This window comes from Megalops cyprinoides, chromosome 20 (genome assembly GCF_013368585.1).
Source record: "Megalops cyprinoides isolate fMegCyp1 chromosome 20, fMegCyp1.pri, whole genome shotgun sequence".
Taxonomy (NCBI): domain Eukaryota; kingdom Metazoa; phylum Chordata; class Actinopteri; order Elopiformes; family Megalopidae; genus Megalops; species Megalops cyprinoides.
The window spans coordinates 17,761,032-17,778,360 of NC_050602.1; the positions used below are offsets into that span (position 1 = coordinate 17,761,032).

At 46.2% G+C, this 17,329-nt stretch overlaps 2 protein-coding genes across 2 annotated transcripts; one reads left to right on the top strand and one right to left on the bottom strand.

Annotated features, from left to right (window-relative positions):
• Positions 1 to 779: 779 nt before the first annotated feature.
• chaf1a (chromatin assembly factor 1, subunit A (p150)) lies at positions 780 to 11,831 on the bottom strand. The gene is made up of 16 exons (XM_036553850.1): positions 11,619 to 11,831; positions 10,492 to 10,542; positions 9,023 to 9,606; positions 8,397 to 8,453; positions 7,715 to 7,959; positions 7,203 to 7,263; positions 6,936 to 7,004; positions 6,480 to 6,697; positions 5,458 to 5,629; positions 5,125 to 5,205; positions 4,809 to 4,907; positions 3,604 to 3,859; positions 2,899 to 3,043; positions 2,044 to 2,350; positions 1,421 to 1,508; positions 780 to 1,065 (listed from the first exon to the last, which is right to left on the bottom strand). Exons 1-16 carry the CDS (start codon positions 11,680 to 11,682, stop codon positions 935 to 937), a joined length of 2,628 nt encoding a protein of 875 aa, XP_036409743.1. The 5' UTR covers positions 11,683 to 11,831; the 3' UTR covers positions 780 to 934.
• Positions 11,832 to 12,812: 981 nt separating this feature from the next.
• Positions 12,813 to 16,688, top strand: scamp4 (secretory carrier membrane protein 4). The gene is made up of 7 exons (XM_036554844.1): positions 12,813 to 12,874; positions 14,467 to 14,509; positions 14,631 to 14,759; positions 15,131 to 15,287; positions 15,404 to 15,505; positions 15,650 to 15,767; positions 16,142 to 16,688. The coding sequence occupies exons 2-7, from the start codon at positions 14,503 to 14,505 to the stop codon at positions 16,322 to 16,324; spliced, it is 696 nt and encodes a 231-aa protein (XP_036410737.1). The 5' UTR covers positions 12,813 to 12,874; positions 14,467 to 14,502; the 3' UTR covers positions 16,325 to 16,688.
• Positions 16,689 to 17,329: the final 641 nt, after the last annotated feature.

Here is a 17,329-nt window from a genome sequence, read left to right on the forward strand (position 1 = left end):
CACAGAATCCAGCACTATTTGTTTACCAATAGCTGTGGTGAATCTTGTAAATATTTGAAGACAATTTTTTAAAAAATCTGAACAGAAGTACTGGGAGTCAGGGAGGACAGTATGGTAACCCTTCTCTCTTGCAGCTATTTACAATTCTCAACAATTAGTGGAAAAAAACAGAGTGGAGGTTTGAACAGTACAGTACAGTTAGCATGGTGACTTGTCTTATAGCCTGACAGACAAACTGCAATGTCCTTGATAAAAATTACAGGGGGGATGGGGGCAAACAACCACAAATAAAAAGTGCGATAACATAATTCAACATAATTATTTTTTAATGAATGTAAGCCAGTTCAAGTATTTGGGGGAAACAAAATAATAATCTGTGTACAACAACAAAAAAATATATAAAACAATTATAAAAAAAGGATGACGCTGGTCCAGACACTGCCCCCTGCAGGCAGATGGCAGCAATGCCCTGGATAACAGACGGTACTCTCACTCTGTCCTGCTGGAACGGCTGTATGTTTGTACTGCCCATAAGAGCACTCTCCACCGGCACCCTCCACACTGCAGGGGGAACTCGCCCACCCTCAGAGCCACGTGGCAAAAAAAACCCACAGGCTGGCAGGAGCAGCCACATCTCAGCATTACCTCTGTGAAAAGGCGAGGCTTTCAGGACAAAACTAAATTATTTAAGGATATACAGAGAAAGGGCGAGACGTCTCAAACTGTACACTGACACCTGATTCACACGCCCGGTGCAGGGAGGAGGAGGGGGGGTGGAGGTGGAGAGTTAATTTTGGGTCAGTAATACTGAGTAGATGGCATTTGTGCCACTGTGCGCGCGCGCGTGTGTATAAGAGACAGTATTTGTTACAGAGAGAGGCACTGATTGCAGGAATGATTCTCACATGCACGCTCACACGCTGGTCGTTGGCCCTCACACAGCAGCAGTGGTGGCGCACTGCATGTGGGCAGCAGCAGGGTCAGAGGTCGTGACCTCCATGCACTCTGTGTTTTCCCTTGGCGTCGTGTCATCGCTGGAGGGATTGCAGTCCTGTCCTTTGGGGCCTGCAAGGAAGGATGGACACCAGAGTTTATTTTCCTGCATTCAAATATTGGCGTGCACAAATCTGTACATTATAATTTAGGCTAGAAAATGCCTGCACATTAACTACATTGTTGTGCTTCACAGGACCAAAACAGTGAATAAAAGCACATCTAATGAATATATTTCATTGCATTTGTATAGATGACCACATCCAGTACAATTTTTCAGCTTACATATAATGGTGTTTTGTATGGGGCCACTCCTCATACTGTACACTGCAGGCTGTATTTGGAATCACTGCAGCTGAGGGTTCATAACCTTATGGAGACCTCAGGTGAGTCCCTGCCCTCTCCTGCACCTGGTCACGTGACTCACCGGGCTGCGTGCTGATGATGATGCAGTCTGTCTCGTCCTCCTCGTCCTCGGTATCCGCCTGGAACCCGTCTGTCTCCATTGCTTCCCCCTGAGAAACAGTTTTTTTCACTAATCCACAGAGTACATGCATATGCATACATAGTGATCCATTTAAACGTGTGCATACATATGCATGCATATACACTCACCAATTTAAACATGTACATACATATGTATGCATACACAGAACCAGACACCTGATTAAGATAACTGGAAACACGCACTAAAATATGACTTGAAGTTTGACATATATAAAAACTGATGCCTATGCATTTCAAATATTTTTGGCTACTTCGAAGAATCTAAAATATAACAGCTTTGATCTGTTTAACATTTTTTGGTCACTGCATAATTCCACTTGCGTTTCATTTTTCATAGTTTTGATGCCTTTATTATTATTCTAAAATGTGGAAAAAAGGTAAAAATAAAGAAAAACCCTTCCACGAGTAGGTGTGTCCAAATTTTGACTGGTACTGTTGAATGATCTATATTGTATTGGATACATTTCCCATTGTGGGATCAAGTGTCAGCAAGTGTTCAGTGAGCCTTGATTCATGCTGTGAAGCAGAGCTGAGGTGACCCACCTGCTTCTTCATGAACTTGGTGATGGACATGCTGCCGGTGCTCTTCCTCTTAGTGGAGGAGGAGGTGGCTGTGGGGGTGGAGGGCTGGGGCGCGGGGGGCGAGCCACCCTGAGCGCTGGGGCCCCCCGGAGTCTCGTCGCGGGCGCTGTGGGCTCCGGGGGTGAGGTATTTCCACTGGCAGGGGACGGGCAGCGCCTCCTGGTGGAAGCGCGCCAGCACCTCGGCGTGCACGTACCAGCAGCTGCGGCGGTAGGCGGGGCGCTTCTCGTACACAGCGTGCTCCTTGATGAGGCGCTTCAGACGGATCCTGGCAGGGAAAAGTTCAGCTCTAACAACCTGCACAACCCCTCTCCCATGGAGTCCACACTCAGATTTACACTGACAGCAGCTGACTGAGAAACATCTCTCTTCCCCAGATTTGGGGAGCCTGAAAATTACCGGCTGTACTTTTCAAGGTCAGAGTAAATTCTCAGCTCTCTAGTCCCTTCTGCAGTGTTTGGCTGCATTAGAAGTGCTATCCAGAAATATCACCCAGTGCTATCCAACATTTTTTTATGGATCACTCATCATGATTCTTACACTTGAGTGATGAAAATCAGTTTCTCCTCAACGCTATTCCAAGCAACAAAAATATTTACAGATACAGGCCCTAAAGTTCTAAACCATTTTGCTATACCTTTTCCACTTTTTAACAATTTGAGGAGTTAACAGGATTTAACATCTTCAGACAGAAATACTTTCTCTTCAGACCCAAAGAGCTGCCTCTTGACAGCAGCCTTCAATGTGAACAGTGATAATGAGAGACTGCGGGGACAAAGACTGTCCCCTGCATCGCTGCATCTGTTGGGCGGGTACCTGGTAGGGACGCTGTCCACAGAGCCCTGGGGGCTTGAGGAGGAGGGTGAGGCCAGGACCTGACGGCAGAACTCCTGGAACTCCGTGATGATCACTTTGCTGCTGTTCACGTTGCCGTGCAACAGCGGCAGCAGCTGGGACAGCACTGGGGAAGAAGAGGGTGAGGAAGAAATGTCAGAGGAAAACGGGAGGAGGCGGCGTGAGGAATGCTTTCACTTCTGTACTAACGGCCAGACACAGAAAACACAGGCAGCAGAAGTGGCTGGCATTCAAGAACACTCTCTAATGGACGCATTAAACTACCAACTGAATGGACTCCTTGACCCTGACATCATTCCAAGCTGGGAGTGACTGACACATAGTGATAAGGGAACTGTGCTTAAAACCAGAAGAATCAGGTCTGACGTAGAGCTGTTACCCCTAAGCAAGGTACTTCACATAAACAGTGACTTGACAGGAGCAGCTCTCAAACTAAAGCCTGAGTGCCACCACTGCAACTGCAAAGCACTCAGATACATGCATAAGCAGACAGACACTGCCACAGTGAGCGAATCAATGTCAGCCCACTTATATTTCTGAGATGCATAATAAAGGACATCAAGCTTGTGCATTACGCAGAAAAGATGGGACATATTCCACCTACTGTGAAAGACAAACGAACATTTATGTGTGTGTAATTTATATAATTATATACAGATCACTCACGCTGCTCATCGCGGCGCTCCCGGGCGGCTGCGGACGTCTCCGGGGAAACGGGCTCCTCCGCTGGCGTGGGCTCCAGCATGCAGACGGTGTACGGCTGCAGGGAGTCGGTCTCCGGCCCCGCCTCCCCCTCCCCCTCCCACACGCAGCCCCGCACCACGGCCTCCAGCACCTTCAGCTTGCGCTTGGCCAGCAGCTCGTCCCACTCCCGCGCCTTCAGCCTCTGCCGCACCTTCTGCTTCTCCACATCGCCGCTCTCCTGCGGGGGAGGACCCGCCGCCCCGTTACACCACCGGCCCGTTATAGACCCGTTACAGAACCAGCACCACACGGCACAGCCCCATGGACCACTCCATCCTCCCTCCCTACATTACATGCATTTAGCAGACCCCAGTCCCCCCCACCCCCTAGCATTACAGCAATACAGAACCAGCACCATACTGAGTCAAACCCCCCCCATTATGGTGCCATTACAGAACCAGCACCACTGCACTGCCCCAACACATCACCAATCTACTTACAGCACCATCCCAATATTCCAGTCCCCTGCTTACAGCTCACCTACCAGAGGCCCTTACCCAGGGTGACCTACAGAGCTCACATACTATTACTGATAACAATACTGCACTGGCAATAATACATACTGGAAAGGCCTAACATGAGGTAGCCCTGACTATTAGGCCATTCACTTTGCCTACTTCACCAATCAATGGGGTCCTCTTTCCTGCATGCATGCATGGAGCACCTTGTATGTGAAGCCAAGCTGCAGTATGTCCTGGTTTTTACAAACTGGATTACAAACATGAGCTCTACTAGACTGCTGACACCTTGCACAGTGTGTGACATCATGTCCCAAAAGGCGTGAGAGTGCTGGCTGGTGAAGTGGGGGTTTTGTATTTGCAGGTGCCTAGATTCAATGTTTCACTGTGCATGTTAATGCTTACTTAGAGACTGCAAAGTTGAAAAGAGTAAAAATAAGCAATTTACGAAGCCTTGTATGCTAGTAAACTCTTCTCAGGATTTTGACTAATGTGTGAATAAAAGGCAAGTTACATTTTTACAACATATTTGAGGGGACCTTGACATACATTCAGTTCAGTATTAGGTAATGCAAACACCCATGTTCTTAAGGTAAACCACTGGGCAACAGTCGAACAGTGAACAAAACACACTTTACTACAGAATATAAAATGGCATGTTATATTTACCTCTTCCTCCAACGCCCCTTCCCCATCAGACAGGTAACCATGTGGCACAAAAAACCCATCATCATCATCGTCGTCTTCACCTCCTTCATCATCATCATCCTGCCGAAACGTAGTGAAAGAATCCCAGTTACTTGCACAGTCCCCCTGCCTCAATCACACAGACACACTGACACAGACACCTGTTCTCTACTGGAGCCACAGTCTTCCTGATAGTGATGTGGACATTGTACGTGTAAGTTGTTTTGAGGAATGACTTCTCATCACCCAAGGTCTTGGTAGTGTAACTGTGACCCCTGACCCTTGACCCCTGACTCACGCCCTCGCTGTGTGACAGAGACTCCCCAGGCTCCTCCTCCTCCCACTCTTCATCACTGTCCACCTCGTAATCCAGCAGCTCCTGCAAGAAAGGCAGCTTCAAACACTACACACAAACAGCACTCACCAACAAAACAAAACTCTAGTGTGTACATGTGCACAGAGATGTGTGTAAGGAGGTGTATGTGTATGTGTGCACATGTATGTTTGTACGTGGATATATGCTGTGGGTGCGTGTGTGCACATGGGCAGACAGGTGTGTGTGTGTGTGTGTGTGTGTGTGTGTGTGTGTGTACGCGCGCATGTACGCGCTCAGCCCACCAGGCTGACCCACCTTGTCCTGGCGCAGTGGGCAGCGTGGGGAGATGTGGGCGCTCCTCTTGTTCCAGGTGCCCCAGTAGGCCGGGCGATAGTTCTCACGGAACTGCAGCAGCTTCATGCGGCCGTAGCGCTGCCGGCCTGGCACACCCTCTGGCTTCAGGCCTTCCACCATCACCAGACAATCTCTGCAGAGGAAATGCTGTCCTGTGACACGGAACCACACACAGAGGACGTCTCCTAGAGACCCCACAGACGCCCCCGGCAGCAGGGCTGCCTCACCCCAGTTATACAAGGGAGCTATAGCCTCCAACCTACCAATCTGACTCAGGTAGTCCCAGCCATGACTGAAACACCAGCTGGAGCCTGTGGTTTAAGCAGAGCTGGGAGACCTGCAGAACTGCACCCCCCCCCCCCCCCCCCCCCCCCCCCCAACTGACTCATACCCCAAATCTTACTTCCTTACTAGTGCGGCCTTTTTTATTAAAAAGGGAACATCGCATGACACTTCATTGTTGCACGAGCAGTAGTTACATGGTGTGGATGTGTTTACTTGCATTGACTATGTAGTATTCCACCTGCTACCTTATCAGTGACACTTCCAACCTTTTACTTGGTAAGACGCTCTGCATAAAAGCTTGTGCCAAGTGACTGAATGTGAATGAAATAGGTAATACAGACAGAGGAAGACAAGGAACAAGGAACACTGCACCACAGATATATGCCATAAACCCCATTACAGGCATGCACTGTGAACTACACTAGTGTCACTGTAAACCACACTACACAAATTCATAAAACTTACATTTTATTTCTGAAACTGACTGCATGATCACAAGAACACAAATCACTGAGACCAAATTATATCCTCTTTCACACGTGTCCTGTGACCAAGGTAACAGGGTTTTTTTTTTTTTTTTTAGACAATCAGGCCTAAGTAACAGAAGCAGCAGCTCAGTGCAAACAAATGCTGTGCAGCATTTGATTCTACTGCAGATAACAGAACGGCTGTTTGCCACAGCCCGTTTCTCCTCTCACCCGACACAATCTGCGCGCCAGGCCCGCGTGGGGCCCCAGCTGCGGGGTTTGCGCCTTGTCCACTCCTGCAGGCCTTCCAGAGTGCTGTCTTGCTGGGCCAGGTACTGGTCCAGTTCCTCCAGAACCAAATCTTTACACTGAACCCGGGACAACGGTGCCAGACACATGTTCTCCTTAATCTCAAACGGAGCAAACTTCCCGCAGGCCGCCGCCAGGGTCTGAGAGAGACAGAAAGAGAGCAGGAGAGAGAGAGAAAGGAGAGAGAGAGAGCAGGAGAGAGTGAGAGAGAGAGAGAGAGAGAGAGAGAGAGAGTCCACTGAGGCGCTTCGAGGTGAACCACAGATATATACGTTTTAGTCACCACCACTAACAGAAACAACAACATGGCAGTGCTTTGCTGAAACTCACACACACAGAGGTCAGAGGATGGAGGATCCTTCTCCCGGGAACCCTTACCTTTGGAGCCTGCTGGGCCTTGGGTTTCTGCAGAAACCTGGTAATCTCTGCTTTCTCAGCCTTTATTCTCTAAACGCAAACAAACGGGCAAGTCCATTAGTTGCAAGCCTACTGTTATATACATTCCCTCAGCAAAATGGTTTGCATTGCTTTTACATGATAAAGCCCAGTGTTCCAGGCAAATATATACAGTTGCAGTGCAGATACAAGAGAGTTGTGGGAAGAATTCAAGCTGCAGACGTCTGAATCTGATGGATTAAAACTCACATCCTTCTCTTCTTTTACCCGCTTCTCTTCTTCTTTCTTCTTTTTTTCTTCAAGTTTTGCACTTTGAAAGTATTAAAATTGGAAAAGGAAGTTAGGGTTGGGAAAGCACACTCAGATGTGCCTTGCTGTAACAATAACAACACTGGCTGCATCACAGTTCAACATGCTCATCCTTACATCTAGTGATTGAAACTGGGGAACTGCTGCAGACAGCACTAGGGTTAATCAGATCTCAGCACAACTCACTTTGTCATTGACTCTGAGCGAGAGGTTTAAGTGTTGCTTTTTTACTGCAATTTTCATTCACTTTCAAGGATCACCAGTTTCATAACAGTGTAAAAACAGGAGAATCCCTTGCTGAAATTTTGTAGTCAAAGCAAAGGATTAAATGTGCCGCATTTCATTAAGTCTGAACTACGCTGAACAGAAGCGAATGGATGCCTCTGTCCTCAGCAGGGCGGACCGAGGCAGGCTCTAGACGAACTGACAGGCGCAGAGCGGCAGACACTCACTCCTGCTTCACTTTGCGCTGCTCCTCCTTTATCCTCAGCTTCTCCGCCCTCTCCTTCTCATCCCGCTCCTTCTTCTCACGCTTCTCCCGCTCCTCCTTCTCCTTCTTCTCCCTCCTCTCCCTCTCGCGCTCCTCCCTCAGCCGGCGCGTCTCCTCTTTCTTCCTCTCCTTGGCGGCTCGCGCCTCCTGCCGCTGCCTCTCGCGCTCCTGCCGCTCCTCCTGCCGCCGCTGCTCCTCCTCCGCGCTCTGCGCGCAACGCCGAAACAACGCGGAGTCAACGCTTCGTCATGGCCAAACCCTCAGTCAATGGCCATGTAACACACAGTAAAAGCGGCAATGTCTGAGCAATGCACACACCATGTTCACTGCACGCTCCCAAACACACTGGTTAAGTCCAAACTGGATTAATTATGAATCTAAACAATATCCTTCTGTTGTGCATAAAAATGTTCCTGACAGTATATACACACACACACACACACACACACACACACACACACACACAATGCCCTTCTGCTTGGCTTCCCATCGCCAACGCCCTGCCTTGTCTTTCTATGCCGAGACCAAAAGCAGTGTAATTCGCTGCTGCTAGCCCAAGCTTTCATGATGCCGGTAACTAGGGATGTTGGACTTGGAGCAGCTCAGATACGCAGCCGTTTTGACGTTTAAAAACATCTTGCAACCTTGAGGGACCGCCTCTTCCTCTTCTTCCCATCTGTGTCTGTGTTCGTCTTTGGTCCCTGTGCAGCCAAGAGGATAGAGAGCAAGGGAATTAATGAATTAAATAGGCAGGCAAACTGTACTTACTCTGAAACACTGCCAGGGGATGGACCTGAAACACTTATGCCCAGACTGAAAGGGATTCCCAAAGTACAATACCTCCAAAGCAAGTATGTTTGTAATGCTGCACGTAAAACAAAACAAAAAAATACCACATATATACCACCTATATTCCTAAAACGAAGCTAACTTCATATCATTTATTGCTACTTATAGCATTTAGTGTTACTACAACGCAGTGTGACAGAATGCCAAATGTTCAGGCCAGTTTTTCAAGTTCAGTTGTTTTTGTGACTTCATTAGATGCACTTCTGTATTCTTGCTTTGCAAGCTGTTCTGGATAAAATCATCTGCTCAGCAACAGATGTCAACGTGTAAAACTCATGATCTGAGACATTTGTTAGTGAAATATGATGGCAATGCATCATTTGCAAGGCTGGGAATAACAGAACAGATTTAAGGCGCCCAGGTCCCTTACAGGTGTGGAAGAGCAGGCACAGTGCGTTATGCGTGTAGCCGCGGTACGCACCCCTGTGGTCGGAGTGAGCGTGGTCTTCGTCTGCTCGGGCGAGCTCTCTGCCGCCGACAGCGAGCTTGACGACGAGGGCGACAGCAGCGACACGTTTTCGTGGGTAGAAATGTCTGTCTCGTTTTGCTCCGCCCCTTCTGTTTCCACACCCCGCGGGGGCTGTTCCGACCGAGAGGGGGAGGCGTCCGCCCCGACCTGGGCGTCCGTCTCCATGGAGACGGTGGCGCTGGACTCCGGGGGGGCGGCGAGGCCCTTGTCTGTCTGACTGTCCTGTGCTGGGGGGCAGGAGCTGGCTGTGGGGGGGGCGGCAGGCTGCTGGGCGGTGCTGGCGGAGTTAGAGTCTTCCGTGAGGTCGATGGTAATGCTAGGGGCATGGCGCACGCTGCGGCTCATGAAGCCGTCCAGGGGCCCGCGGCCGTTCACCAAGGTGGCCCGGATGGGCGGGGGCAGAGGCGGGGGCTCCAGCTCGTTCTCTCCGTCCGAGGCCCCTGCGTCCAGGGCGGCGGGCACGGGTGGACCCCTGAGCTTCTTGGGTTCCCCATTTTCCTTGGGTTCAGGGTTCAGACGCTTGAAAGGAAGGCGAGCTGGAGAGACAGAATCAGCACATTCTCAAAATGCACAAGAATGAATATGTGAATATGAATATGTACAAAGCCAACATTTCTCATTCTAAAATGTGTTAAAAAAAAAAGAATCTGTTTACATTACCAAAACCCAATCAGTAAAGAGGTCTGCAAGCCTCCCTTTTAAATGCATGTATTTTTTTCCTGCTTCTCTGTCATTTTTCACAAATGGTAGAGATCAAGTAACTTTATCTTTCAAAAAGCCGAGCAAGTGGCCTTCCAAGATTAAACATAACTCACGTTCTTTAAATACTAAAACATAGAACATAGGGTGGGTATAATGGGAAGAAGGGAAAGGTAAAGTGGAGTTATTTGGAGAAGCGTGTGTGTGTGTGTGTGTGTCTGTGTACACAAATGAATTGGTGCAACACAGTTTATTTTTCTTTCATGCAGGTGCAAAGCCTTTCATTTTCCCCACTCAATCTTTCACCTCCTGTGTGTACCTTCAGCGTAACTCAGCCGTCTCTCTCTCCTTGTACAAAACCACGGCCGTCATTTTCCTTATCATATTCAGCTGGTTAAATACATATATACAACACCGAAAATGGCAATGAAAGAGATATGGACGTTTCTCCAGGTGCAGCTCTCTCGTCCCCATTCAGACTAATATTTACAATCTGAATTCACAGATACTATATATAAATCACTTTGCTTTCATGGAAAGTGAAGTCTTTGGACAGAACTCCTGTTTCCCAAGTCCACCTCAAGCTATAATGGTATATTGTATATTACGTGGATATTTGAAATATAGCCAATCAATGTGAGCCTCGCATTACTGGCACTGGAGTGACAGCAAACACGTAGTCTGAATGCTGTGCAAAATGAGTGAAATGGTAAGTCGCTTACCCTGCACCAGCTTCTTGGCGGCAGCGCTGGGCTTGGCCTTGCAATCCATGCCTGCAATATGAATGGACAGAAACGGTGAAAATGAAATCTCACTCAACACACACACACACACACACACTGCAGCTGTTGGAGCTCTCCTCTGCACTGCAAAAAACTCCAGTGTCCACCGTGTGACACACTGATAGACCAAGCCGCCAAGTTTATCAGACATCTTCATTAACCAGCTGGTAAGACCCATGTCCATCCTCTGATGACACGATGTACTGCATCCTAAGAGAGGCCTACTTAAACAAACCAATAAGGCGGCTAGCTAGCTAACTTAGTTAATAATCTACCGTGCAAGAAACACTTTCCATTTAGCAGCTGTCGCTATGTCACCGACGCACGGCTAGCCACCTAGTCACCTGCATCCGACACACACAAAGCGGAAACTTTTACGAAACGAAAGCCAGCTAGCTACCTGCATTTTTATCAAACATTAAGTGCCACCAAGCAAGTCAACGCGTAGCCATGTTGGATCCTTGACTTAGCAGCCTAACCAGCTAGTTAACCTTCACATCACCCCCCTTCGGAATTTAGGCAAGCACATTACCACGATAAATGTAACTTTGAAATGTTTTAAGCCAACCTGCGGACACGAAGTACGAAAAATGACCGGCAAAAGCATTAGCTAACCGGGTATCCGTTTCGCCGTAGCTCCGCAGCGCTCCCGCCACTTGCCAACATTAGCCGAGAACTAATTTGCTCACTAGGTAACTAGCGAGATAAATGGCCAGCGGGATGAATAAGAAACGGCGCACTAGCCCGCTGTCGCACACACACATCCAGCCACCTAGCTTCTCCATACAGTTGCCACACATTCAGGTATTTGTCCATTTCTCAATCTGCTAGATTAATAGGTACATACGAGTAATTAGTTAAGTATGCAGCATTAGTTGTAACAATGCCTTGGGTAATTTCAGACTTGCTAGCCACAACAAGATAAGGACATTTCAAGTGCATTAGCTAATTTAGCAAGCTAGCAACCATTTTTTTCCCCCGACAGGCCAAAACGTACGTGGTTTGTCAAACGAAATGGCATGTACGTTTTACTTTATCTGGAAAAACAACGATCTATATCGGCTTACCTCTCCTCCTTGGGGTGGAGGCTAGTAAATGTCGTTCCGAGGACGGATCTTCCGCCGCTAGCATCGCCCTCCGAAACTTTGCCCACACTGACAAAATGGAAGGGCGCAAAAACACAATAACAACAAACAGCCAGGAAACACCGGAATTGTTATTTTTCTGCACGCTGAACCCAAGGTTTGCCTGCACAGACTGTCACTGGTGTTTCTTTTCCTTTTGCGTGACGATATTTCGGAATTATTTATTGCTAAATTATAAAAATGTCTTAAGCATATTTCCACACTCTCTTTCCCAATACCTCCGCAGACTGCCTCGCGCTCGCCAGTCAGAATTGGCGGGAGCCTCTCACCGACCCCGTTCGCTTCAAGTGATTGGACGACACGTTCAAACGTCACTAAAATGAAAAGAACTTTCACGATATGGCCCTGCCCCTTTTTACCACGTCATCGCATATGATAGGCTAGAATGTCTCCTATGGTAAGACAGAATGTGTCATTGTATTGATACTGTATCACTGATTGATCTACAACTTGGGACGACTACAGCGCCGCCCTTGAATTACGGTCATAAGGTTTTCTTAACTCCTGATTGTTACGATGAGATAGCGATGTGAAAACGGCCAAATGCAGATGGTCAGAAAAACCCCGTTTTAGACGGTGAGCGAAAAACAGTCCAAATTGTACATCTGACCAAATATTCTGTCCAAATTTACATTCAGTCCTAGGTGTTTATAATACACTTTACAGTATGAAAAGGACACACACGCTTTCCAATTTTATTTCTGTTCTAGCGATTGTACTCTCTATCCAGAAATTGCTCTCTCTATCAATTGTCTAAATTATTTTTCATTGAAGTCAACCCTTCGTTAGTGTTTCTCCATCATCATAAAAATCGTGCGCCAGTCCATATTCGGGGTAAACTGTATATTATAAATATGAAAATTCAGAGCACAAAACAGTTTATAGAGGTCAGTCGTAAATTCGCGTTATCATAGACGATAGTGGCTTTCCAGTTATCCACTTTCAGAAGTCATGTTAGATAGATATTCAGAGTCATCCCACTTTCTAAAGTCATGTCTACCGACACGCCTTTCCATGTTTTACACTGGGATCTGTAGTTTGATATTCCTAAAGCCTCAACTGCTTCAGGGCGCTGTGCGGACAAAATAAGAACTACAACTCCTACAATCCAGACTACCCACTTCCTGGAATCTACGGGTTGGGCTGGCGTATCACGAGCTGGAAATAGCGGTTCTCAGGTAGGTAGCCCACGTAAATAATTGCTTAGAATAACGGTTTTGAATTGCGTTAGTGTTCGTGCAAATTGTCATAGTTTACGCGACAACGACAGTGCAGTTTCCTTGGTGATGTGTTTTGTTTGGATTATTTCGCTGTCTAAGATATCCTAGCGAGATCGCAAGCAAGCTACGGCACAAAACAACTCCGTTTCCAGCCTGCTGGCTCGCTTGCGTTCCATTTTCCAGTAGTTAAAGTCCACACAGTCGAGCAGCTTCTGTTTATGTGATTTGGTCGTAATATCTGTTGTGGTGTAGATGATATAATAAGTACCTGCTCGAGTTCATCGTTGTAGCCGCTGCTATCAGCTGTCGAATATTCTGTCAGACTATCTGCACATAATAACTGCGAGAAGATTCCGGACTGATGTGCGCACCGTTCGATCAAAATAGTTTGTTAGCGAGTGCATCTCAGTCCACTAGTTGATGCATGAGTGCATGTGCTAAACCACAAATTATAGTATGCATGTAACATGCTAGAAGCCAGTCACTCAGTTATTGATGTAATGTTGAAGACAGCAAAGCTACAAGATAGAATAATACTTCATGTTAGTAAAACTTTTGAAAATTGTTAATGTGAAATGTACAATTCCATGACTAACTATGAACACATTAGCATTTGGTATTTTGATGTCACCTGGAACGAAGAAAGGGAAGTAATTGAATATCAAAGAAAGGTTAAAGCATTGATTTCGGGAATAATTAGGGCGCAGCGATTCTGGTTTTCACGTTTCCTTAAAAAAATTATCTGCTTACTTTTGACTTTTTATAGGGATGAAAATCGTTTTATAATTTCAAGCATGCATTTGCATTTGTACTTAAAATCACATCTTGTTTGCATGTGATGTTTGATTAGCATGAACATTTCGTGAAGTCAAAGGCATCAGCTCAATATTGTGCTCAAAGATACCCATATAGCATAGCACAGAAGATTTAGTTGCGTAAAAATAAGTTAATAATCCTAAAAACGAACTGAATGTATTAGTAGGCATATCAACGTTAACTTCAAAGCAAATTGTGTAAAAAAATTAAACAAGCCTAGCTGTAATGAAGAACTGAATTGAAATGACCAATCCTAAAGAAAGCAAATCAAAGCATAAATTAGGTCTAAGGTAATTTAGCCTGTCATGTTTTAGGTCTGACTGCTAAAGTTGTTTATTTCAATGTAAATTCCAGAAATCCTGTGGCAGTGGATTCAGATGGCACTGGTATAGTTAATCTAAATAGCTGCATTAATCAGGCCATTTGGGGGATCACTGATGCTGATGAAACTTGAGCATGATGGACCTTCAATTTGATTTGCTATTTTTAAAAAATCTGGGGAAGTTTTGGTGAAAATCGGTTTAAAAATGACAACACTGGAAAAAGAAAACCTAGAAAACCTGTTCTTTTTGATGTTGGTATGACTATGTAGAAGGGGATATGGTGACATGTATCTGAAATAAATATAAAATAGGTAATAGATGAAACAATCTTAAGTAACTGAATTCACTGTTTGTGTCAGTGGATAAAAGCTAATGATGCACAATGATTGACTGTTTTATCCTTCTCTGCAGTGAGGGACAGATCAAAGAGACAGTGAGGTCCTCACAATGACAGGTGAGTGTCAAGTTATGTTACGTGTTTTGTAACGTCACACAGCATTGCAGTGACAGACCAGAATTAAGAGGAGTCAATTGCTGTATACTACCCCATCTGTTATTTTTTTCCCCTCTTTTAGAACGGGTAAACAATTTCCCTCCGCTGCCTCGATTCATTCCCATCAAACCCTGCTTCTACCAGAATGTGGAGGAAGAGATCCCACCCCAGCATCGCCAGCTGATTCGACGAGTGTACAACCTCTGGATCTGTAAGTCACATGATGAGAGAAGGGCTTCCCTGATTCAGGTCTTTACTTCATCTAACCGCTATGCAGCGTATACATTTACACATCCATTCATTTACATAGATGTAAATCACTTATGACACTGTTTCTTTCTTCACTACTGATACAGTATAATCAGTTTATCAGAGAATAATGAACATGTTATGTTAGAACAATAAACATGCTTTAAATTCATGCTGTAAATAAATGCTTAAATTCATTGATTTGAAAACTTGAAAAGGGAAAATTTGAAAGAGAAATTGCAAAGATCATTGTGGTTTTATTGAGTCTGAGTCTTTAAGTGTGAGCCTCTATCTCATAGCATCTGTCTCCCCGCCTCTCTCTCTCTCTCACAGTGTATTCTATCACACTGTGTGTGAACGTGGTGTCGTGTATAGCCTGGTGGGCAGGTGGTGGCAGTGGGGTGAATTTCGGCCTCTCATTGCTCTGGCTCATCCTCTTCAGCCCTTGTAGTTACGCCTGCTGGTTCAGACCTCTCTACAAGGCCTTTCGGTACGTCCTACACTTGAAAACACACTCACCACTCTGTGTGCTTTCATTATAAAGCGTGACTCAATAGTCAGCCGCTCTCTCCCTCTCTCTCTCTCTCTCTCTCTCTCTCCCTCCAGGGCAGACAGTTCTTTCAACTTCATGGCTTTCTTCTTCATCTTCTTCCTTCAGTGTGTCCTTGTCATCATCCAGGCTGTGGGTATCTCTGGCTGGGGGGCCTGGTGAGTGTACGGGTGTATTAGAGTGGCAGAGTAGCACGGTGAGGTAAAGCGCTTTGGAGTAACGGGAGCCTTTTTCAGCCTGTGAGTATGCAGCGATTACTCGGTGTGCATGAGAGCTAACTCGCGCTCCTGGTGGTGTTGCAGTGGCTGGATCGTCTCGGTGATGTTCTTCAGGTATAATGTGGGCTCGGCTGTCGTCATGCTCATCTCTGCCCTGCTCTTCACTCTGGTGGCCATATTGATGGGGCTGGTACTCATCCGAGTGAGTCCTGCACGCACACATGCGCACACACACACTGATGTTTACTAACACACACACACACACACACACACACACACACACACACACAGGCACACATACTCATGTGTACTCACACACACACACACTGATGTTTACTAATACACACACACACACACACACACAGGCACACATACTCATGTGTACTCACACACACACACACACACACACACACACACACACACACACACACACACACGTATACCCATATACACATACACACACCCACACATACTCATGTTTACTTTTACACACACGCACCCCCACACACACACACACACACACACACTCACAGAGGCATCACGGTAGCTGCTGACCTGTCCATCTGTCCTCCTCAGGTGCACCGTCTGTACCGCGGCGGGGGTGGCAGTCTTCAGCGCGCACAAGAAGAATGGAGCAGCGGCGCCTGGAAGAGCGCCCCCGTCAGGGATGCTGGCATCAATGCCATCTCTGTGAGTGGGCCCAGCCTGCCTCAGTACCCTGCAGCCGTGCCCAGCTACCCTGACAATGGCCCCTGGTGATACCTGAGCTGGACACTGGAGGGAGACATAGAGCTCTCCAGCCACAATGACAAAAGCCGTCTCTGACCTGGTCCACTTTCCTACAACACTTTAATACACGGAGGTTAGAACACTACTCTAAAAAAGAATTACATTTGACAAGGACAAGAATCATTTATCAATAGAATTAAGGCCACTGCTTCCTAATCTGGTTGAGATTCCAAATGTTACAGCTCTACTGAGCTGAAACTATCACTGGAAAACATTCCAGACATTTTTACTCAAACTCTTATTTATAACATAGAGAGACTGCTTGGAACATGAAAAAGAACACACTCCAGTCTTTATCATTCCATAGTTTGTTTACATCATATGGAGAGAACAGTTCAGATAGTTCCAAAAAGAACTCTTGCCTTATATGGATATTAGAGGAGAAGAAATATCTGCAAGTATCCAAAATTTCTGAGCTACCATTAAATAAATTAGTGATTTGTTCAGTAAGTTAAGTGATATCATAGTGATTATGTTAAGATAGAGGTTAACCCATTAGCAGATAAAAAAAACAGTGACACAAAATGTTATTGTTTTTAGGGTACATCTGGGTCCTAACACTATAACTGGAGGTATTCCCTGGGTGTATGTGTATGTGTGTGTCTGTGTATGGAGTGTGCGTGCAGTGCTTGTGTGTGTGGAGGGGAAAGGAATGTCGAGTGAATTTAATAAATTAGGGCTGTGCTCCAAAGTTGGTCCTTAACCCAGGGGTCAGAAGTGACAAGCCCCTAATGTTAGTCATTAATGAGATGTGGGTGAGGTGGGCACCCTTGCAGATGTGTTTCAGATCAACTGCTTTCACATGAAGTAGCAGCTAAACCTCTTATTTCCGTTTCAGTTGACAAAAATAATGGTAAATAATAGCATTGAGTATGACAAATGAAAACTAGCAGTTGTGGTCATAATTAGCACTATCACAGTTGGGTAGTGATAAACATTTTTTATAGGAGAATACACATGTGACAGCAAGGTAGC

Excerpts from the sequence above, each read along its gene's own strand:
- chaf1a (XM_036553850.1), bottom strand. The coding sequence starts at position 11,682 with ATGCTAGCGGCGGAAGATCCGTCCTCGGAACGACATTTACTAGCCTCC. Across the intron at positions 10,543-11,618 it reads CTCCACCCCAAGGAGGAGAG|GCATGGATTGCAAGGCCAAG; the intron begins GTAAGCCGATAT and ends TTCATATTGCAG. Across the intron at positions 6,698-6,935 it reads AGGCCCAGCAGGCTCCAAAG|ACCCTGGCGGCGGCCTGCGG; the intron begins GTAAGGGTTCCC and ends TGTCTCTCTCAG.
- scamp4 (XM_036554844.1), top strand. Across the intron at positions 14,760-15,130 it reads AGTGTACAACCTCTGGATCT|TGTATTCTATCACACTGTGT; the intron begins GTAAGTCACATG and ends TCTCTCTCACAG. Across the intron at positions 15,768-16,141 it reads TGGGGCTGGTACTCATCCGA|GTGCACCGTCTGTACCGCGG; the intron begins GTGAGTCCTGCA and ends TGTCCTCCTCAG.